At 41.2% G+C, this 23,310-nt stretch overlaps 1 protein-coding gene across 1 annotated transcript in view; it reads right to left on the minus strand.

Moving 5' to 3' along the window:
• Positions 1-23,310, minus strand: part of LOC109414805 (serine-rich adhesin for platelets) — a 96,879-nt gene that overhangs the window by 4,302 nt on the left and 69,267 nt on the right. The window contains exons 13-18 of the mRNA XM_062842200.1: positions 23,015-23,304; positions 22,832-22,947; positions 22,488-22,578; positions 9,744-10,479; positions 9,551-9,680; positions 9,354-9,486 (exon numbers count right to left, since the gene is read on the minus strand). Of these exons, the coding sequence (XP_062698184.1) occupies positions 9,354-9,486; positions 9,551-9,680; positions 9,744-10,479; positions 22,488-22,578; positions 22,832-22,947; positions 23,015-23,304 (1,496 nt within the window). The remainder of the gene's footprint in view (positions 1-9,353; positions 9,487-9,550; positions 9,681-9,743; positions 10,480-22,487; positions 22,579-22,831; positions 22,948-23,014; positions 23,305-23,310) is intronic.

Genomic DNA, 23,310 nt, shown 5'->3' on the forward strand with positions numbered 1-23,310 from the left:
GCAGGGATTCCTCCAGGAGTTCCCGCAGGGATTCCTCCAGGAGTTCCCGCAGGGATTCCTCCAGGAGTTCCCGCAGGGATTCCTCCAGGAATTCCCGCAGAAATTCCTCCAGGAATTCCCGCAGAAATTCCTCCAGGAATTCCCGCAGGGATTCCTCCAGGAATTCCCGCAGGGATTCCTCCAGGAATTCCCGCAGGGATTCCTCCAGGAATTCACGCAGGGATTTCTCCAGGAGTTCCCGCAGGGATTCCTCCTGGAATTCCCGCAGGGATTCCTCCAGGAATTCCCGCAGGGATTCCTCCAGGAATTTCCGCAGAAATTCCTCCAGGAATTCCCGCAGGGATTCCTCCAGGAATTCCCGCAGGGATTCCTCCAGGAATTCACGCAGGGATTTCTCCAGGAGTTCCCGCAGGGATTCCTCCAACCGGCTGTTCGGGCTCGAAAGAAGTTGATCATCAATATTAATTTCTATTCCCGATCAGCCTAGATAGCCGTGTAGTGTCGGTAGCAGTTCCTTCAACTGGCTAAGAATAACACTACGGACCGTCTGTTCCGGTGGTAAGAGTCCACTAACAGGTGACCCCTAATTCATGGTGTCAAGCGGCTTAATGCGTACCGTGCCTAGGAATGAATGGTTAGGGGGGTCTAATAAAAACCTAGCCGCTAACGGTGCCTGTGGAGTACCAGGGCACCCTCCACAGTATTTTTGCCCTTACTGTGTTAAACGGAGCAATGACGCAGTGGACCTAATTTGTCTCCGGGATAATAGGCTACTTTTCTTACGTCTCAATTCCGAGGCTTAATAAAAGTGGGTAAATGTATATTTTTATGACTGGAATCAAATTTGTACAGGTAAACCTTCATCACGCAAAAGGTGCTTCTGCTGTGTTGAGTCGAAGGTTTAAAAAAGAAGGACTGGAAGTGGCGCTTATTCAAGAGCCATGGTCCAATAAACGAAAGATTCTTGGTGTTCTGACACAAAATAGTAAACTATTTTATGATGAGCAACAAGATTCTCCCAGAACTGCTGTCCTAGTACGTAAAACGTTAAAATGTTATCCTATTACAGAGTTTATCAGAAGGGACATTGTTGCGGTCATGGTAGAGGTACCAACCACTAGGGGTAAAACTGAGATCGCTGTGGCTTCAGCTTACTTTCCTGGTGATGTTCCTGAGGTACCTCCTCCTGAGATCGCATCATTCGTTCAATTCTGTAAAGAAAACAACAAATCGTTTATCATTGGCTGTGACGCCAATGCGCATCACACGGTTTGGGGTAGTACGGATATTAACAGTCGAGGTGAGTCACTATTAGAGTATCTGTCTTCGAACAATATAGACATTTGTAATAATGGTGATAAACCTACTTTCTTAAATGCAATCAGACAAGAGGTCTTGGATCTAACACTGTGCAACGCTGCAATCTTTGACAAGATCACAAACTGGCACGTGTCAGATGAGATTTCTCTATCTGATCATAAACACATAATCTTCAATTGGAGCGGTGGAGATTATTCTAGAACTGCATTTAGAAATCCCAGGAAGACAAACTGGGATCAATATGTAGAATTGTTGAATTCGCATTCATTTACAATGGGGGAAACTATCGATTCAACCCAAAAGTTGGAATCATTTTCTCAAAGAGTAAATGAAAGTATCATCAATTCCTTTAACAGCAGTTGTCCCACCATACAATCGTCTTCTACTAGAGACGTGCCATGGTGGAACTTTAAACTGGATCGCCTAAGAAAATTTTCTCGTAAAATGTTCAATAGAGCGAAACAAACGGGAGATTGGACTCAGTACAGGAAAGCCCTGGCTGATTACAACAACGAAATACGAAAATCGAAAAGAAAATCTTGGGAGCTGACATGTGAAAACATAAACAGTACTCCTGTAGTTGCTAGACTACAAAAAACGCTTGCAAAAGATCATGCAAATGAATTGGGAAATCTGAAGCGTGACGATGGAGCTTTTACCAAAACTCCTCGTGAAACTTTGGATTTAATGATGGAAACCCATTTTCCAGGTTCGGTTCTAAGTGTGGATTCCAATGATACTATATCTCTGAAAGGTGAAGGATGTGCTAGTATAAACTCAATGGAGTCAAATAGTACAGTAAACACCGCCTCAGATTTAGCTGATGAAATCTTCACGAAGGCCAGAGTGGAAAATGCGATAAGATCTTTTCAGCCTTTTAAATCTGCAGGAGTTGATGGGATATTTCCAGCACTGATTCAAAACGGAGAAGCGGTGTTGGTTCCATCACTAATTGAGATGTTCAAGGCTAGTTTGAGATTGAATTTCGTTCCATCAAAATGGAGACTTGTAAAAGTTATCTTTATCCCGAAAAGGGGGAAACGAGATAAAATGGATCCGAAAGCATATAGACCAATAAGTCTTTCTTCAGTTTTGTTGAAGACTATGGAAAAGGCTTTGAAGGATTTTATCAATTCTTCTTACATAAAAGAGCATCCCCTGTCTGACTTCCAGTTTGCTTATCAATCTGGTAAGTCAACGGTTACGGCACTTCACTCGCTAGTAACAAAGGTGGAAAAAACGTTTTCAGCAAAAGAAATAGCTCTATGCGCCTTTTTAGATATAGAAGGAGCATTTGATAATGCCTCCTATTCATCTATGAAGCGTGCCATGGAGAATAAAAACTTCGACCAATGTATCATACATTGGATTCATACTGTGCTTGCAAAAAGAGAAATCACCTCTGAGCTGGGAAGTTCTTCTATTACAGTAAGGGCAACAAAGGGTTGCCCTCAAGGAGGAGTCCTCTCACCACTAATGTGGTCCTTAGTTGTAGATGATCTTCTAAGAAGCTTGAAGGAAAGAGGTTTCGAAGTTGTGGGCTTTGCAGACGATATAGTCATAATAGTGAGAGGAAAGTATGACGAAACTGTTTCGGAGAGAATGCAAAGGGCCCTAAACTATACACATTCATGGTGTATTAAGGAGGGCCTTAGCATCAACCCGTCAAAAGTCGTAATTGTCCCTTTCACTAGGAGAAGGAAGATCAACCTAAAAGCCTTTCGGCTTGGAGGGATACAAATTCATCCTAGTGATCGAGTCAAATACTTAGGTTTGATTCTGGATGCCAAACTGAACTGGAATGCTCAAATTGAGTCCGTGATCGGTAAGGCAACAAGTTCGTTCTGGTTATGCTCCAAAACTATTGGCAGGAAGTGGGGCTTGAAACCAAAAATGATAGTGTGGATTTATACTGCCATAATCCACCCAAAAGTGACGTATGCTTCGTTTGTCTGGTGGCCAAAAACAAAAGAGGCTACCACGCAATCAAAGCTTGCGAAAATTCAACGTCTTGCGTCCATTGCTGTTACAGGAGCGATGCGAAGCACTCCATCAAAAGCTTTAGATGCGATTCTCAATCTGCTACCTTTGCACGAGTACGTGCAATTAGAAGCAGAAAAGGAATTGCTGAGACTTGAACGAGTTGAAAAGTTTATGCCAGGTGATCTTGTAGGTCACCTGAGCATTTCACAATACTTCCAAAATAGGCCAGTAATGAAAATGATTAAAGACTGGATGAAACCTGTGGAGAACCATGATGTTCCTTACAAGTTGCACGAAACAACTCGTGCAGATTGGGATGTCGGAGGTCCCACTGTTCGTCAAGGATCAATCAAATTCTATACAGATGGCTCAAAAGTTGGAATAAAAACGGGAGCAGGAATCTACGGCCCTGGAATACAAACATCAGTGGCGATGGGACACTATCCTACGGTGTTTCAAGCAGAGGTTCTTGCTATTTTGAAATGCGCAAATATCTGCCTTGAGAGAAAATACAGATATGCAAATATTTGTATTTTCTCAGATAGTCAAGCTGCACTAAAAGCATTGTGCGCTTACAAATGTACTTCAAAGCTTGTCTGGGAATGCATTCTTTCACTGCGCAGGCTGTGCCAAGGGAACTCAGTAAACTTATACTGGGTTCCAGGTCACTGCGGCATTGAAGGGAATGAAATGGCAGACGAGCTTGCTAAAAGTGGTTCCAATTTACAGTTTGCTGGCCTAGAACCATTCTGTGGTATATCAAACTGTACAATTAAAATGGACCTGAAACGCTGGGCTGAGCAGAGGGTGATATCCAATTGGATGGACGTCAAAAATTGCAGTCAGTCAAAACGATTTATAACACCAAATGCTTATAAAACCAAAAAGCTCTTAGAGCTCAACAAGAGAGCTCTATGTACATACACTGGCCTAGTAACTGGACACTGTCCGAGCAGGTATCACTTGAAAAATATTGGCCAGATTCAGAGTGATATCTGTCGTTTCTGTAATACGGAACGTGAAACCTCGGAACATCTGCTTTGCAGTTGTGGTGCTTTATACATGCGCAGGCAAAGATTTCTAAATAGTGGTTGCTTGCAACCCAGTGAGATCTGGTCTGCAGAACCTGGGAAGGTCTTGGGGTTTATTAATTCCATTGCACCTGACTGGGAGACGACGCGTCGTGGCAGAAGCTGATTACTTGACACATGGTAATTAGCTGGCTAGATGCGAATATCAAAACGGGACATGCCACAAAAGTTCAGCTTATTGGACGCAGTGGCTTAAATTCCCCAACAGGGGAGGAAAAAAAAAAAAAAAGGGATTCCTCCAGGAATTCCCGCAGGGATTCCTCCAGGAATTCCCGCAGGGATTCCTCCAGGAATTCCCGCAGAGATTTCTCCAGGAGTTCCCGCAGGGATTCCTCCAGGAGTTCCCGCAGGGATTCCTCCAGGAGTTCCCGCAGGGATTCCTCCAGGAGTTCCCGCAGGGATTCCTCCAGGAGTTCCCGCAGGGATTCCTCCAGGAGTTTCCGCAGGGATTTCTCCAGGAGTTCCCGCAGGGATTCCTCCAGGAGTTCCCGCAGGGATTCCTCCAGGAGTTCCCGCAGGGATTCCTCCAGGACTTCCCGCAGGGATTCCTCCAGGAGTTCCCGCAGGGATTCCTCCAGGAGTTCCCGCAGGGATTCCTCCAGGAGTTCCCGCAGGGATTCCTCCAGAGGGATTCCTGGAGGAATCCCTGCGGGAATTCCTGGAGGAATCCCTGCGGGAATTCCTGGAGGATTCCTCCTGGAATTCCCGCAGGAATTCCTCCAGGAATTTCTGCAGGAATTCCTCCAGAAATTTCCGCAGGAATTCCTCCAGGAATTTCCACAGGAATTCCTCCAGGAATTTCCGCAGGGATTCCTCCAAGAATTTCCGCAGGAATTCCTCCAGGAATTTCCGCAGAAATTCTTCCAGAAATTTCCGCAGTAATTCCTCCAGGAATTTCCGCAGGGATTCCTCCAGGAATTCCCGCAGGGATTCCTCCAGAAAATCCTTCAGGGATTCCTCCAGGAATTCCCGCAGTGATTCCTCCAATAATTCCCTCATGGATGCTTCCAGGAATTCCTTCAGTGATTCCTGCAGGAATTCCTTCAGTGATTCCTGCAGGAATTTCCGCAGGAATTCCTTCAGGAATTTCCGCAAGGATTCCTCCAGTAATTCCCGCAGGGATTCCTCCATGAATTCCTGCAGAGCTTCCTCCAGGAATTCCTGCAGGAATTCCTGCAGGAATTCCTGCAGGGATTCCTACAGGAATTCCCTCATGGATGCTTCCAGGAATTCCTTCAGTGATTCATCAGGAATTCCTCCGGGGATTCCTCCAGGAATTTCTTCAGGGATTTCTTCAGGAATTCTTTTAGGGATTCCTTCACGAATATCTTCAGGGATTCTTCTAGAAATTCCATCAGAGATTTTTCCAGAAATACCTTCGGAAATTCCTCCAAGAATTCCTTCAGGGATTCCTCAAGGAATTTATTCAAGGATTCTTCCAGGGATTCCTTCAGTGATACCTCCAGGAATTCTTTTGGGGATTCCTACAGAAATTCGTCCAGGGATGTCTCCAGGAATTCCTTCAGGGATTCCTTCAGGAATTTTTCTAGAGATTCCTCCAGAAAATCCTTCAGGGATTCCTCCAGAAATTCCTCAAGGGATTCCTCCAGGAATTGCTTCAGGGATTGTTACTGCAATTCCTTCTGTGATTCCTACGTGAATTTCTTCAAGGATTCCTCCAGGAGTTTCTTTCAGGAATTCCTTCGAGGATTTCTCCACGAATTCCTTCGGGGATTCCTCCAGGAATTCCCTCAGGGTTTCCTCCAGGAAGGAGTCCTCCGGGAATTCTTTCAGGGATTCCTCCAGGAATTCCTTCAGGGAATCCTCCAGGAATTCCTTCAGGGATTCCTACAGGAATTCCTTCAGGGATTCCTACAGGAAATCCTTCAGGGATTCCTACAGGAATTCCTTCAGGGATTCCTCCAGGAATTCCTTCAGGGATTCCTCCAGGAATTCCTTCAGGGATTCCTACAGAAATTCTTTCAGGGATTCCTCCAGAATTTTTTTCAGGGATTCCTCCAGGAATTCCTTCAGGGATTCCTCCAGGAATTCCTTCAGGGATTCCTCCAGGAATTCCTTCGGGGATTCCTGCAGGAATTCCTTCGGGGATTCCTGCAGGAATTCCCGTAGGGATTCCTCCAGGAATTCTTTTAGGGATTCCTCCAGGAATTGCTTCAGGGATTCCTCCAGGAATTCCTTCAGGGATTCCTCCAGGAATTCCTTCAGGGATTCCTCCAGGAATTCCTTCAGGGATTCCTCCAGGAATTCCTTCAGGGATTCCTCCAGGAATTCCTTCAGGGATTCTTTCAGGAATTCCTCCAGGAATTCCCTCAGAGATTCCTCCAGGAATTTCTGCAGGGATTCCTCCAGGAATTCCTTCAGGGATACTTCCAGGAATTCCCTCAGGGATTCCTACAGGAATTCCTCCAGGGATTCCTCCAGGAATTCCTTCAGGGATTCTACCATGGGTTGCTTCAGAAATTTTCCCAGGAATTCTCTCCAAGGATTCCACCAGGAATTTCTTCAGGAATTTCTCTAGGAATGTCTTCAGGAATTTCTCCAGGAATTCCTTCAGTAATTTCTCCAGGAATTCCTTCAGGAATTTCTTCAGGAGCTCCTTCAGGAATTTCTTCAGGAATTCTTTCAGGAAATTCTTCAGGAATTCCTTCAGGAATTTCTCCAGGAATTCCTTCGGGAATTTCTCCAGGAATTCCTTCGGAATTCCTCCAGAGATTCCTTCAGGAATTCATTCAGTGATTCCTGCAGCAACTCCTTCAGATATTTCCAAAGGAAATCTTTTAAAGATTTTACCAAAATTTTTTTCAATAATCCTTGAAGATTCTCCATGAATACCCTCAAGGATTCATCCATGAATTTCTTCAGGGATTCCTCGAAGAATTTCTTAAAGGATTCTCCCATATATTCTTTCAAGGATTCCTTCGGGATTTGCTTTACTGAGTGCTGGAGCATTTTCTTCGAAGATTTCTTTACGAATTCCTTTAGTGAATTCTACAGGAATTCTTTCGGAGATTTCTCATGTTATTAATTCTGGACTTCCTTCAGAGATTCTTCTAGGAATTCGTTTTGCTATTCATCCATAAATACGTTTTGAGATTCCTGAAGCAAGAAAAAAAAGGAAGTGCAAGAATTTTCTCTTAATTTGATATTTGACTACTCGCAAGATGTATGTGATTCTTTTAAATTAGTCTGCTAATATTTGTTCTTATTTTTACGAAATTTAAAATTTTGCCTTCAAAGTTTATTTCCATTTAATTTTTGTTGTGCATTTACTTAAGAAAAATCACCGGATATCCTGATACAAAAAAATCTTCGGCTTAATTCTAGAGGAACTCCAAACCTCTAGAAATTACAGTGAAATAAAGTTCCTGCTAAATTTATTTGTTTATTTTTTCTGTCTGCAGCTTTTGAAATCACTTTTAAGAATTTTCTACAAAGTTCTTGAAAGAATCTTTTAAAATTTTGAAGTATTTTCGGAACTCTTGAGTTTGAGAGCTTACGACTTACTTAAATCGAAGAACACCAAATCTGTTGAATATTTTTTTAGAGGAATACTAGCATGAATTTAATTCAAATTATTGTGAAGTGTTTCTGTTCAATTTTTTGAGTAGACATTTGCTTACTTAAATAAGAAAGAATCCATGGCGAACTTCTGACGAAATTGATTGAGAAAATTTCAGTAGGAATTCGTGGAGAAATTGGCTAAAAACTTGTCCGGGTTTTCAACTCAATTTTTTTAAGAAATTCAAAAGAAAATTCTATTGGAAATTGAGTCAAAAATTCCATTAGGATCTTATCATAAATACCCTCTAAAATTTCTTTAACATTTTTTATTAGAATATTCTTTTTGATACCAGAGTAATGTGATTTTTTTTTTTAAACTCGCCAAAACCTTCCCTAACAGTCGTTTTAGAACAATTGTTTTTTAGTGTTCTCTCTTTATGGTGATCGACCAGCAACTACTCCAGAGATTGCAGCAGAGATTCAATATAAATTCTCTTAGGATTTCACAAAAACGACACCACCGATTGCGCTACAAATTTTACTAGAAATTTCTTGAACATTCCAACTATAAATTCTTCTGTTTCTCCATGAACTCTGGCTTGAATTTCGACCAAATCTATGATCTAATGTGGTGGATGCACTCTTGAAACGATTTTTTTACGATATATAATTTCCTTTTATCATTGCTTTTACGCTATAATTTCAAGTCTGTCACAAATAATTCGGTGTTCTGATTATTGTTCTAGATTCACCTTCTACAACTATATTAATACCTTCATTAATGTAGCAGTCGAAGTATCATCGACATCGAAACCCCTTCATACCTTCAACCCTGGACAACGACCCATGCAACATACTCTCTCCGGTTGTAAAACGGTGAGACTGTTGGAGTACGACAGCCTGTTGGATGAACCGGACTTAGTTGATTACCGCTCAGTGTTAGGTACTGATGTTGGTTAGCTGTTAATTGAAGTTTATAAGTAATTCCTATGAAACTCAAATAAAGTTTTCTGTCGTAAACGGCGTGTTACATTAACATATTTGTAAGAAAGGTTTATATTTTTTAGGTTTTTTTGGGCAAAATTTATCTTTTTTTTATAAAGAACCCCCACAACGCTGTGGCCCCGGGCCCCCACATTTGTAAATCCGGCCTTGATTGCGGTAGAACTCAATTATTTCAAATGAAATTGTTTACCCATTAAATTTAAAATTTAATTAAGAAAACTAAGCGGAAGTAATTTTTTTACAGATGTTCCATTGTATATTTGTCTTTTTCAGACCCCCTCCTCTCTCGTAGAATTTTCAAAATGTGTATGAAGCTTAGACTTTGGCCAGACAACCCCCCTCCCTCTACAAATCTACGTTGTTTGTGGACAGGCCCCTAAAACTATAACGCAATCCAATTCTTTAGATTTTCGACAAAGAGTGGCCACTTACGTTTTCCTTCCGAGGCGAGTTCATCCGGCTCGAGTCCGAATGGGAAGTAGGAACATCGTCACCGCTGTCTCGCGACGATCCAAAGAACCCATGCAGAGTGTTCTCCGAATTTCGTCGCGACAAAAAGTTGAATCTGTGGGAAAATTAAACCGAAATCACATTAAAATTTATACATCGGCAGAGGTCTTCCTACTCACAGCTTGGAAGTCCTGGATTTGTTGAAACTAGCTGTATGTTTCAGGTGGGAGCCGTTTTGATTCAGTTGCGTCATACAGTAGACTTTCTCGCGCCTCGCTAAACGCTCCAGGTCCGACAGAGTCTTTTCTTCTGGAAGTGCATGAAGTCGATGTTAGCTTGAATGTAGAAATCGTTTCGGAATGTTCCACCTACCGCGATCCACAGACCCAAAACTGTTCCAGGTAGCTGGATCTTGAGCTTTTCGCCGGCTGGGCGTAGGAGTATCCATCTTTGAATTGTTTTGTTGATATGATGAGCTCGTTCCGTTTTTCAGCGACTGGCAGGCGCTGGTGCTCGGAGAGATTGAATTGCTGGAACTGGGTCTCGTCGGTTGATTGCTGTTGTGGTTGGCCGTAGAGGAGGTGGTCGCTGTATGCTTGGCCAGTGCCACCGGAATACTGTTGTAGCTGTTCACCCGGGAGATGATTCGGTTCATGATGATGTCCTTCCCGCTCATCCGGTGGTATGTGGAGAGGTCTTGCCCGAGAATCGAAGTCAGGTCCGGCGCCGGGCTGTAGCTGATCAAATCTTCGTCGCCGAGAATGTCGTGATTCAGCGCCAAACGCATCTCCAGCCTTGGACTGAGCCCGTAGAGGTGTGGTGGTGGGGCGGTAGACGGCGGAGGAGGCAACGTGAGGATCGGCGCAGCACCGGAACTCGCCCCGAAACGATCGATACCGCTTGCAGAGGGCATCCCGATGCTCGGGAGCTGCACAGATGCAGAGCATTTGTCAGCAACACTCCCATAGCTTTCGTCGGGTGTGGTCGTCTTCACCGTCTCCCTCGTTTCCAGCTGAGGGGTTGACAACGGCGTCGTACTTACTGAGTCGGATTCGGTGGAACCTCTTAAGTCCACATAATCCGGAGGATTTCTTTCCACCGCTTGCCCCTGCCAATTTATCGGAAAGTAAATTACCCGCTAATTATAAATTATCTACGGAATCAACGAACGGTTACATGGGTAGCAACGGCTAGGTCAGATCATGTCGTGTTCTTTTGGGTTTCTTGCATCTCAGAATCGTAAAACAACGAACGCGCAAACACACACATATACACATCTAGTGGTTACTGTTGAAAATAATAACTTTAGTTCAAGATTCATTACTTACATCAAGAGTAAAATTTTAAAAATATTAATAAAAATGGCTTTCAAAACATGGTCTTATAAACTAAGAGAAAATGCAATGAAGGATTGAAGAATGTATATACAAGTAGAATTTTGATAGTATTCATCTTCAATGCCAATTGTTTCTGTGGTAGTAGAATTAAATTTTTTTTCAGAAGCAGAGCTGAAGATTATTCATTCTGTGATATTAGAGAAAAAGGTCAAACATTGGTTCGGAAAGACGTGTTATTTGATGAACAAATTTTAAACAGTAGCAAAAGGCTTTCCAACATGGAACATTGCAGTGGATGATTATATTACTCACGTCATTTGATTGTGTTTTGGTGCGTGAATGTCTATGTAGTCGATAAATGAGAAGTGAAAAGCAAAGAAACATATCGGATGATCAATTGTACAGCATTTGATTTCAGATTTGAATTGTGTTTAACAAAAACTGACATGAATTCAGAAATAGAAAAGCAAGATTCAAGGTAAGCTACAATGGAGAGATGTGCCATGCCAGTATAACAAAATTGGGCGCTAGCCAAATGTAATTCATTTCCACCTTCGATTAGATATTTTCAGGTTATTTTGATACCATAGCAATCATTTCTTCTGCTTCTTCTTCTTTATGGCTCGACGTCCCTAATGGGACTTAGCCTGCCTCACTTCAACTTAGTGTTCTTTGAGCACTCCCACAGTTATTAATTGAAGGGTTTTCTTTGCCTGCCATTGCATTAATTTGTATATTGTGAGGCAAGTACAATGATACACTATGTCCAGGGAGTCGAGAAAATTTTCCCGATCGGCACGGGAATCGAACCCGCCGTATCCGGATTGGCGATCCATAGGCTAACTGGAGACCCCATAATCACTAAGTCGATTATTAGAATTATTTGAGACTTATGTACAATTAAGAGCTGTTTAAGAGCTTCGTAGCTCTTTTTTTATTTCAAACTGTACAAAATATCCTATTATTCTTATACCCGTTTCCGGATTTCTCCATGTTTTTTCTCTAGAAAAATTTCTACATGGATTCCTCTAGAAGTTACATCTGGGATACACCAACGAGTTATTTCTGGGATTCCTTCTTTTGGGCAAGGATGCGATCATTCATTTGCAATCATTTACATTCACTTGCGAATAACTCGCTTCCGAAATAAAATTAATGTATGGAGCACTTTTTCATTTTTGTTTTACCTGAAACTTTGTAGAACAATATACTAGCGTAGCGTCAATAATAAAGTCAACAGAAGGCAGCAAACGCAACTCTCCACGGCGTGAATGTAATTTACATTCACCGCGTGGAGAGTTGCCTTCACAGCTCGTTCACGAATTTGGTATGCGTGTGCGACCCTAATGCTATTCGGCGAACTTTCAGATAAAACTACAAGGTTCAATTCATCCATATACAGCCATTCCATAGAAAAACGATATAGTGCATCTCCGACTGTCGTGAAACTTGGTGGGCTTGTAGTTCTTCGGAAATAATTAGACCCGTTTTTTTTTTATTTCGTCATTAGGGTGACCAATTTTCATATAGGGTGGTCCAAAAAATTAAGGTTATTCAAAACTAAAAATTTTCAAAAAATCGTAACTTTTGAACCATTTGACCGATTTGAAACTTCTTTTTTTGTTTGAAAGCTATTGAATTGTAGGAAAAATACGTTAAAGGGGCTAAAATGTAAAGAGTACTATAAAATATGCAAATATATAAGTTTTTTCACGTTTTCATGGTCTCGGGACCAAAGAGGTACCCTGGTTTTATATTTCTATCAGAAAATTCAGGAAATTTGGCGTAATATATCAAAAAATCAGAGATGTATGTTTTTTAGTTTTTGAGATATGATTTTTTGAAAATAAAAGGTCAAATTTTCCCATACAAGATACTTTTTAACCCTCAAAAGGGATACCTGGGGTTCATTGGACCCCAGGCGCCTTTCAGAGCTCGTCTTTGATGGAACATACTCAGCGAGGTGACGAAACTGAGGCCATGAAGGTATCCCTTTTAGGGTTAAATTTGATTATATTTTGATTCCTTATAATATTATGGATACCACAACCACCAGGAATCACTTTAAAAAGCAATACTATGCTTAGTTTTATGAGAATTTGCAATTTCAAGCAATTTTAGAATGGCTAGTACTAAAATATATGACTCTCTATAAAATCATATCTCAAAAACAAAACAACATACATTTCTGTTTTTTTGATATGTTACGCCAAATTTGCTGAATTTTCTGATAAAAATATAAAACCAGGGTACCTCTTTGGTCCCGAAACCATGAAAACGTGAAAAAACTAATATATTTGCATATTTTATAGTACTCTTTACATTTTAGCCCCTTTAACGTATTTTTCCTGAAAACTACAATTCAATAGCTTTCAAAAAAAAAAAAGTTTAAAATCGGTCAAATGATTCAAAAGTTACGATTTTTTGAAAATTTTTAATTTTGAAAAACCTTGATTTTTTGGAGCACCTCTTATGAAAATTGGTCACCCTAAGACGAAATAATAAAATACGGGTCTAATTATTTCCGAAGAACTACAAGCCCACCAAGTTTCACGACAATCGGAGATGCACTATATCGTTTTTCAATAGAATGGTGTATATATGTATATACAGGGTGTTAGGTTCGTGAGTGCAAACTTTTTGAAGGGTGATAGAGGACCATAAATGGTGAAAAATTTGTTCTACGCATATGGTCAAATCTCAACCGTTACGTAGTTATTGAACTTCCCATGTTTTTGACTCTCATAGCCTTAACTGGCATTAAATTGAAAATGGCCAAACTTATCGCAATTTTTTAACCCTTATTCAAAAGATTATTGAGTTTTCTATCATATGACATCTTTGAATTGATTGGTTTAGTTAATTAACTAAGTTTTCTAGAGCAAAATAGCTAAAAATAGTGTGTTTAAATTTGTTTTTGTCACTTATCTTTGAAACATGCGTAATAAATTCAATTTTTTTTCTTTGGCAAAGTTGTGGCTCCTGTTCAACTCTACAATTCGTTCTTTGACATCAAACGTCTATCTCTTATCGTTTTCTTGAAATTTCGATTTAAATGTGCGGCACAGTGAGCAAAAACGTGCTTACCTTGACAGTTGCAAATTTTTGAACTGAAATGCGATGTTTAAATCAAAATTGCAAGAAAACGATAAGAGATAGACGTTTGATGTCAAAGAACGAATTGTAGAGTAGAACAGGAGCCACAACTTTGCCAAAGAAAGAATTTGAATTTATTACGCATGTTTCAAAGATAATTGACAAAAACAAATTAAAACACACTATTTTGAGCTAGTTTGCTCTAGAAAACTTAGTTATTTAACTAAACCAATCGATTCAAAGATGCCATTTGATAGAAATTTCAATAATCTTTCGAATAAGGGTAAAAAACTGCGATAAGTCTGACCATTTTCAAGTTATAGCCAGTTAAGGCAATGAGAGTAAAAAACATGGAAAGCTCAATAACTACGTAACGGTTGAGATTTGACCATATGCGTAGAACAATTTTTTTCACAATTTATGGTCCTCTATCACCCTTTAAAAAGTTTGCACTCAGGAACCTAACACCCTGTATATAGTTTTTTGATAGAATGCTTCTGAACTAAGATAGTATCAAGTGAATGTAAATCTTTGCAAATGAATGACCCCATCCCTGCTTTTGGGGATACCACTTCATAAGATTTCACCAGGAGCTTTTTCTGTAATGCCTCCAAAAGCTCCTTCATTAATTACCCCCAGATGCCCCTATGGGATTCCTCCAGGTTGTTCTTCTGAGATAAACCAGGAGCTTTTTTTTGTTTTCTTATATGAAAAGCTAGACACATCAATAACCAGCTTCTTCTGGGTGTCCACCAGTAGTTCATTCTGAAATTTTCTCAGTTGTTACTTATGGAAATCCTGCGAGAGTTTATTACGCGGAATTTCTTCAGGAGTTTTATTAGGAATTATAGGGTAATTTTCCAATTGTTGCACGGCTAAAAACTCGCCTATTGTTGCACACTCCATGTTATTCTTATGAGGTGTTCAGCAATTGGGTAATTTTTAGCTGTGCAACAATTGGAAAATTACCCTATGTGAAATATTTTCAGGAAGCCCGAACCGATCTTCTCCCATGAGTTCCTTATACAATTCTTCAGGGAACCCCCAAAAACTTCTGAAGACACTCGAATGCTGGAAAGAATCTGTGAAGGAAACCCATAAGAACACTTAGGAGTAATCCCGGATTAGGAATCGCAGAGAAAAAGAATTTCTCGAAAAAAAATCCAAAGAAAACTTCAAAGAATCTCATAAAGAACTCCACCACAAATCCTGGAAAAAAACCAGCAGGTATCACAGATAAAATTCCTGGAGCAATCCCGATAGGAACTCCAGTGGGAATCCAACCAGTAAGCCATACATTAGCACACTTCGTAACGCGCATGAGCCATATTCATATAAATATGTAATGAAGTGACTCAAATACTTGATTCATTAGTAGGTATTTCGCCAATTGCGTATTATGTGTAACATGAATAGAATAATGATTTCATCAAAAGCTGTATTACTAACCCTAGTGGGCTTGTGGTTGGAACTTTTTGATGGGATACTAAGAAATATGTATGTGCAATGTGAGTTCATCTTTGTTGGTTTTCCGATGGATATTCCAATTAGGAAGGAATTTTCGCTGTATGTAGTATTCTTTAAAACAATGGTTGATCTTCGACATGAATCTCAGGCTATTTCCGGATGAAAAAAAATATTGCGCGCAGAAATATGTTTAAATTTTACAAATCTCAGGATCCTGATTATTTATAAATATGGTATCTTTGGCAAAGCTGTTGAGAAGATCAAGGTGAATTATTATTTGGTTCGAGTTTCTGTCATTAGGTGGCGCCAAAGATTTTTAATTTATTATATTTTGTGGCGCTAGTAGCAAATTTACAAAAAACATAGAAATTTTAATTATTAGTTAGAAAATATTGAACAAGCTATAACTTCTTAAGTGCACCAAATTTTGACTACAAGATCCCCAACTAGTTAGCTATGATTAGTACAAATTTGAGCTTGATTGGTTAACTCTGCATGAAGTTGAAGTGTTTCTAGAGTAAAATTCTTCTAATTTCACGGCAGTCCAATAAATTACCTATATCTTAGGGTTAAGTTAATCAAATTTAATGACATTTTGAAAATGTATGACTAATAAATTGGCCTTTGTTTACTATTTGACTTGAATCAAAATTGTCTGAAGAGAAAAAAAAGTTACAGCTTGTTGAATACACTTTAAGAAATTCTAATCATTTGCAACCTATATGAAACCTATTGGTAACTAAATTTGTAACTAGGCACCATTTATTACGTAACGCTACAATCGACATTTTTCGAACCCCTCTCCCTCCTCCGTAACGCTTTTATGTAAGTAAATTCTAAAAGTTTTGTATGGACCGTAAAGTTCGGTCTTACTCACCCGCCCCCCCTCTCCCCCTAGAGCGTTACGTAATTTGTGGATGGCGCCTAGCACCGCCCAGAGATGAAATTTTGCATCATCAAACTGTAAACTCTTAACTTACCAAACAATTTTGCCATGGAAACCATCTTTCTAAGTAACCAACGTCCTGAGAATATAAAAATATATAGGCTCTTTAGCGCCACCTATTAGTGAAATTTTGAATCAAACGGCCCATCAACTGTTAGTCCTCGACCAGCTTAACAGTATTGCCGAACACACCAACACTCCAAGTAATGAAAACCCTGAGATATATGGGTGAGAAATTGTGTTATTGTTGTGTCTGTTTGTCTCTGATTTCATAAGATGTGATGTCCCTTAGCTTTTTTTTTGGGATCTACTGGTATGCGTTTGGTTCATCAAAATGTTTAAACAGCCCCCTGTGAACACTCTGAGTGTTTTTTTTTTCTGACTGCGCGCAGAAATTGTGCACTGGGATTATGACTTGCAGGCTCTTGATGTGCTAAATGAGATATACAAATTGCATGCCCACTGACGCCACCTATGATCAAAATTCAGAGTAAAACGACTCATCATTTATAAGTTCTTTCAACTCATCTTCAATTTTACTAATCTTCAATTTTACTAAATAATCTGAATCTTTATGTAAAAATGATTAAACATTTGTATGCTCACTAGCGTCATCTAGTGACAGAGGTTCGAATCAACCGGTCCATTATCTGTAAATTCTTGACTTAACCAACATCTTTGCTGAAGATAGTAGAGACGGTAAGAGAGTTATCAAGACCCTGGGATATTTGAAGTATAAAATTTGCATACTCAGTAGCGCCACCTATGTGTGGATTTCCGAATCAAATTTTGCATCATCTGTAAGTTCTTGACCTATGAAACAACTTTGCCGAACTCACCATTTTTCTATGTTATCAGGATCTTGAGATATATGAGATGTAAAATTTGCATGCTCACTAGCGCCACCTATGTGTGGAGTTTCAAATCAAACGGCCAATCATTTGGAAGTTATTGACAAACACAAATACTTTCTCGAAGGCGTCATCTTTCTTAGTTATAAGGATCCAGTGATATATGAAATACAAAATGTACATGCTCACTAGCACCACCTAGTGGTGGAATTTCGAATCAATCGGTCCATTTTCTGTAAGCGCTTGACTTACTGAACAACTTTCCCGAAGAAGTGACGCTTCTACAAGCTCTAGATCTTCCGATAATTTCGTTTGAAGACATTATATTACTAAATTGTTTATGCCAAATAACGCCATCTAGTGAGGACATTTGGAATTAACCAATTCACCTCCAGATGGGGCATGCCTTATCGAACAAATTTGCCGAAGACATGAATATTCTAAAACATCAGAATCAAAAGATATAGAGAATTCAATTTGGGGTCCAAATGGACCGCAAGTATACAAAATCGTTCGGTTCCACTTTGACATGGAACAACAATCAAAGTATGCCATGAAATCAACTTTTATTTTTCTTAAATAATAGAACTAGGTCTAGTTTGAAGGCATTGAAAAAAAAGTCAATATGGTATACCCTACTTGTTTGCCATTACTCCAAAGTAGCCTGGGGTCCAAATGGACCCAAGGTTTCCATTCGAGTCAACGCATTATATTCTATACGGATCTAACGGTTACATTTTCAAAATAGGTTTTAATGTTATGGTTTTTCTGAGATTTTTCTTGTGATTCTTTCTGGGATTTTTCCTGAAGATCCTTCCTCTGGGTTTTCTCCAGGAGCTCTCTCTCAGGAATGCTTCAAGCATTCCTCTGAGTATTCCTCCAAGAACTCCTAGTTCTTGGACGAGCTGATCGGCTATACGAGTGGGCGGACTACCATCAGCAAGGACCCTAAACAGGCTGAAGCTCAGCAAATCCCTGGCTCTGGCCAAGAAGCAGTATGATCTTGAGGATGATCTCTTGGTCGAAGAGCAGTTCACCCAAACGGACAGTTTCCTCTTCGCCGGCAACGTGACGATGGAGCACGCGACCATGCAACTCACCGGAGCCATAGCGAAGAGGTCACCGCCCTACGACTCAAGCTGCATAGCCGCCACCTGCCGAGGGGACGCGGCCCAAGAAGCGTCCGGCAGAGGTGGACAAAAAAACCAAAGAGGAAAAAGAGACGGTCAGCGCGAGTAACCAGGCTGCCAAGCCGGTTGCAAAACGCGCAAGAGGCAGGGAAACTAAGCCCCAAGAGGCCATCCCTAAGAGGAAGGGTAGTCAACCGAACCAAGGGAAGGATAACCCTTGGAATCGAGTTGGAAAGAAGAAGGCAGTTAGAAAAGTGAAGCCAGCCCGCAAACGCGAACGGAGCGACGCGCTGTTCTTCAAAACCAGGGCAGACACGTGCGCCGAAATGCTGAGGGCCATGCGAGGCGAAAATCACCGTTGAGCGGGGATGTAAAAAGTATCCGGCATAGCAGGGCTGAAGAGATGATGCTATTCCCAAGTAACACACTTGTCACAGAAGAGTCACGGCGGCGCAGGTTTTTGTTGTGCAGAAGTCAATGTGACTTAATTCTAACAAATAAACTCTAACTTGCTAGAAGTAAGTCACAGTGACTTCTGCGCAACAAAAACCTGCGCCGCCGTGACTCTTCTGTGACAAGTGTGTTACTTGGGAATTGCTAGTGCACCCCCTACAAGGCACCAGCACAAGAGGTATTAGGCGAAAAAGTGCTGCTAAGAGTCCTAACGGCAGAAGTGACTCCAGTGTAAAAACTTGGACGAGATCGCCGACGCAGAAGAGCTCGCAGTCGCACTTAAACAGCAGTGCGAGGTAGATGTACCAAGTGATGATCGATCCACCTGCGAAAAGGCCCAGCAGGCACGCCGATCGCCACGATCAAGCTCCCCTTAGGGGAGGTGAACAAGTCGACTGTAGTTGGCAAGACCAAGGTAGTGGTCAATGTTCCCCCTCAGCATATGCGAGACACCAGTGGCGTGCTTCAAGTGCTTTGAGCAAGGAAATAATTCGTGGGCATGTAAGGGCCCTGACAGGAGCTAGCTCTGCAGAAATTGCGGAGAGAAAGGCCATATCGCCAAGGAGTGCAACTCTACACCAAAATACCTAATTTTCACAATGAACAAGGGTCACTAGACGGGTGGGCCTAGATGTCCAGGCACGCGAGGAGGTCAAACCAACCGACGATAATTATAATGGGTCTAAATGGGCCTAAACCCAAGCTCGAATTGGAGGGCCGACGATGGATACACGCACAGTGACCATCTGGCGATTCGACACAGGGTGGAATACGGAGGAAGATGGCTACAGTCGAAGGTCAACGACCGTCATCGGGGATGGCTGACCTCACGGTTCGATAAGCCGGCATTTGTGGAGCGATTGCTTATGAAGGGAATCACCGACGATCTATCCTGCGATGATCTAATCGGAACCCTAAGCCAGGGATGGGAACACTCACTTGCAAAGAATTACATTCACTTGCTGTTTTCTCAAATCAGAAGCGTGCAATCAAGAAACGATGTACGAACGACTTTTACTTTGTGGTTTTGTCTAAAAGTTTGCCGAATAGAGTAAGGGTGGCACACGTAAGCCAAAGTCATGACAGAGCTGTGAAAGCGACTCTCCACAAGGTGAGTGTTATTTACATTCACTTCGTGGAGAGTTGCCTTCGCAGCTCTCTCATGATTTCGGTTTGCGTGTGCGACCCTTACTCTATTCGGCAAACTCCTAGACCAGGGGTTCCCAACCTTTCTGAGGTGGCGACCCCCTTTAAGAACTGTCAAAACATCTGCGGCGCAATGAAAATATTAAGAAAATAAAATATGAATTAAATGAACGAAACCGAGTTTTTTGGGTACAGTGACGAAAACAAAAATTTACTGTGGGAGGGATTTTCGACGATCAATGATACGTTTGTTTTATTCGACACTCACATTTCGTAAACAATGATGTCATGCACATTCAATTTAAGTCGTAGCTGAAAAATAGCGGGGCAATATAATTTGCACAAAATAGAATGAAAAAATAACAATTTAACATCGCGCCCCCCCCCTACACTGGCTTCACGACCCCCCAGGGGCCGCGGACCACCGGTTGGGAACCCGTATTCTAGACAAAACCACAAAGCAAAAGTAGTCCATACATCGTTTCTTGATTGCACGCCTCTGATTTGAGAAAACAGCAAGTGAATGTAATTCTTTGCAAGTGAGTGTTCACATCCTTGCCCTAAGCCGTGCATGTGACGCCGCAATGCCAAGGCGATCCATACCCAGAAATGGACGCAAACCGGTGTAGGGGAACTGGGGGTAAGACGCCCACGTTAAGGAAGAGTTCAATTTGAACCACGAAACACTTTATAATACACATTTTTTTGGCACTAACATGAAGCACCAACATGTTTCCTTCCAAATGGAAGAAACCATAAACCAGTTTTATGTTTTACTACTGAAAAATTCAAATTTGAAAAAAAGTTTGATTTTCAGAATTTTAGTTTTAATGTGGGGTAAAACGCGCCACTAGCCACAGCTAACGCCAGGATGCCAAGTTGTGTACATAAACTTGCGCGCTTGGTTTATTGTCAACTGTTATTGTTCGTGAATGGTATACAGCCATTACATAATTATGGATCACCTGTAATCATGGGTCAATTCCATGTAAACGTCATAGTTAGCTGTTTAGTCAAAAATTACTACAAAATGATGCAATGCTGTGTGATAAGTGAACTTATTTATAGTCAAAATGTGCTGTGGCTTAATTCCAACTTGTGTTCTACATAATTTATGCCAGAATTTGGATCTAAATGGCTATTTTAATGTAAATAACTAGGGGTGGGCATTTTACCCCACACATGCCTCAGAAGTTTGGACCCTTGTAAAAAAGTTGTAAGGGTCAAATTCGATACTTTTTCCGCTTGGTACACAAACAATGGGAGTGTGCAAAACAGTTTGTGGGGATAGCGAGAAAAAAATCTTTTAAATGATGTGAAAAAGTGCAAACATTTGACAGGCTAAAATTACATCAAAAGTAACCAAAATCTTTTTTCGATGTTTTTATACAATTTTTTTGGTAAAAATATGTAAAATCAAATGTAAAGAAGCATTTTTATTCTTATTTTAGCGATTTCAATTGAAAAAAGTACTGAAAATAACGTGGTTTGCCTAAAACAAGGGTGGCGCAACTTGTCCGCTATGGGCGTTATGGCCGCAGTTCCCCTACTGGTGGTGTCCAGAAAGCGCAGAACTCCACGCATCCTAGTTAAGAGCTAGAAGGAAGATACAAAGAGCTCGCAAGGATGGGGGTAGAATGGAGCGAAGTGAGGCCACAAGGCTCCGGGTCCGGATGGTATCCCGACAGTAACCATCAAGACGGCCGTCGATGCTAGCCCTGGTATGTTCAGAGTTGCCATGTAGATGTGCCTAGGCAGAGGTGAATTTCCGGAGAGGTGGAACAGACAAAGATTGGTTCTACTGCCCAAACCCGGGAAGCCACCTGGCGACCCGTCGGCATACAGACCTATCTGTATTTTGGACACCGCTGGGAAACTGTTGGAACGAATAATTCTGTCGAGGCTGATGGTCTATATCGAGAAACCTGATTACTCTGGCCTCTCTATGCTGAAGTGGCAGAGGGAATGGGATTCCTCCGGTAAGGGTAATTCGACAATACTCTACGCATAGGTGAAAAATAAATTTTCAAGCAAGCTTTCCATTAGACTCCGACAGGACATCACAGCAGAGGCAGGCCCAGAGGCACAAGATGAAGCAGCCTCAATAAATAAGTGAAGAAAGACGAGAGAAATTTTTCCTGGCCATTAGGTCAAGGCAATGACGGACAATCTCAAAGGATAGAACTCTTTCACTTCGGGCCTCTGCTCCACCATGGGTGGTCAGGACTGTTAATAAATTAAAGGAGTAGTATCATACAGTTTCCTACACAAGAGTATCAACACCATGTACAGAACACTACTTGGACGCAATTGTGTCAGTCAATTTTCACATTGAACATACCCTTCCGAGGATTTTTTTTTCAAAATTCACCAACTTTGCATATTCTTTCAGTTTATCTAAATTTCTAAAAAGCATTTTATCCAACAGGCAAGCTAATTCATCAATAGGGCGTAATGAAAGCGTTTTACGATTCTCAAACTTGCAACACGGGATGCAGACTGCTCAAAACTGTAACTGGATTAGCTGAAACGTGCTATGTATTAGGTAAAATGGTTAATCGGTTATCAATAAGTCGGTAAAACCTTTGTATAAAATCTCAGAAAAAATGAATTGAATGAACACTAAAACTACAATTGAAAACCAAACAGCAAAATGTTTTGCATTACAAGCCGTATTTATCACATCCTACCTGTTTATCTCGCCCACTCAGTGGCTTACTGTCGTCATCCGATTCCTCATAGCTTTCGCTTTCCTCCTCAAACAATGGTTCTAGCTTTCGTCTACGGTTTTTGGTTATATAGTGGTTCGTAAAACAAACAGCAAACGTCAACCAACACAAGAAAGATAGGAACGAAATGGAAAATGAGCTATCGGCTATCTAGTCTAGTTCTAGATGGGTGGCTAAATATCGTTGGACTATCACTATTCCTAGTATCTATCTGGAATCTGGAAACTGATTTCGGTCTAGATCCTAGGAAACACCCTTCGCGCTATCTACAAACTAAAACCAGGAAGCAAACGAAATACAGGTACCTTGGCAAGAGTCCCCGGACGGCACTGGCAGTCATGGGCGGTGCCATGAGCAGTTCATCCATCATCAGTTCCGTATCGTCATCTCCCGTGTAGGACGATGAGGACTTTGTTGGAGACTTGGGAGAATTGTGTCGAAAAGATAAATGTGTAGCAAATCAATTGAATTGTTTGAATGATAGTTACCGAATGGGTTTGCTCGATGCTTCCGAAGATTTGCAGATCATCGTTCTCGCCTCCACTCGTTGGAGTTCCCCAAACCTCCTCGCCGGACGTTACCGACGTTTCGCCTTCAACGATATCCTCTTCGGCGTCGACATCTTCCTTGTGTTCCTCCTCATCGGCTGTGGTACCTCGGCCGAGGTACCGATCGATGAATGCTCGCGATTCCTCGATGAAGCTTCCGGCACGTGCCGTCCAATTCATGAACGTTTGAGCGTTATCGTCGTAGACTTCTTTGGTGACAATTTTGATGTCTGAGG

Source organism: Aedes albopictus, chromosome 3 (genome assembly GCF_035046485.1).
Source record: "Aedes albopictus strain Foshan chromosome 3, AalbF5, whole genome shotgun sequence".
Taxonomy (NCBI): Eukaryota; Metazoa; Arthropoda; class Insecta; order Diptera; family Culicidae; genus Aedes; species Aedes albopictus.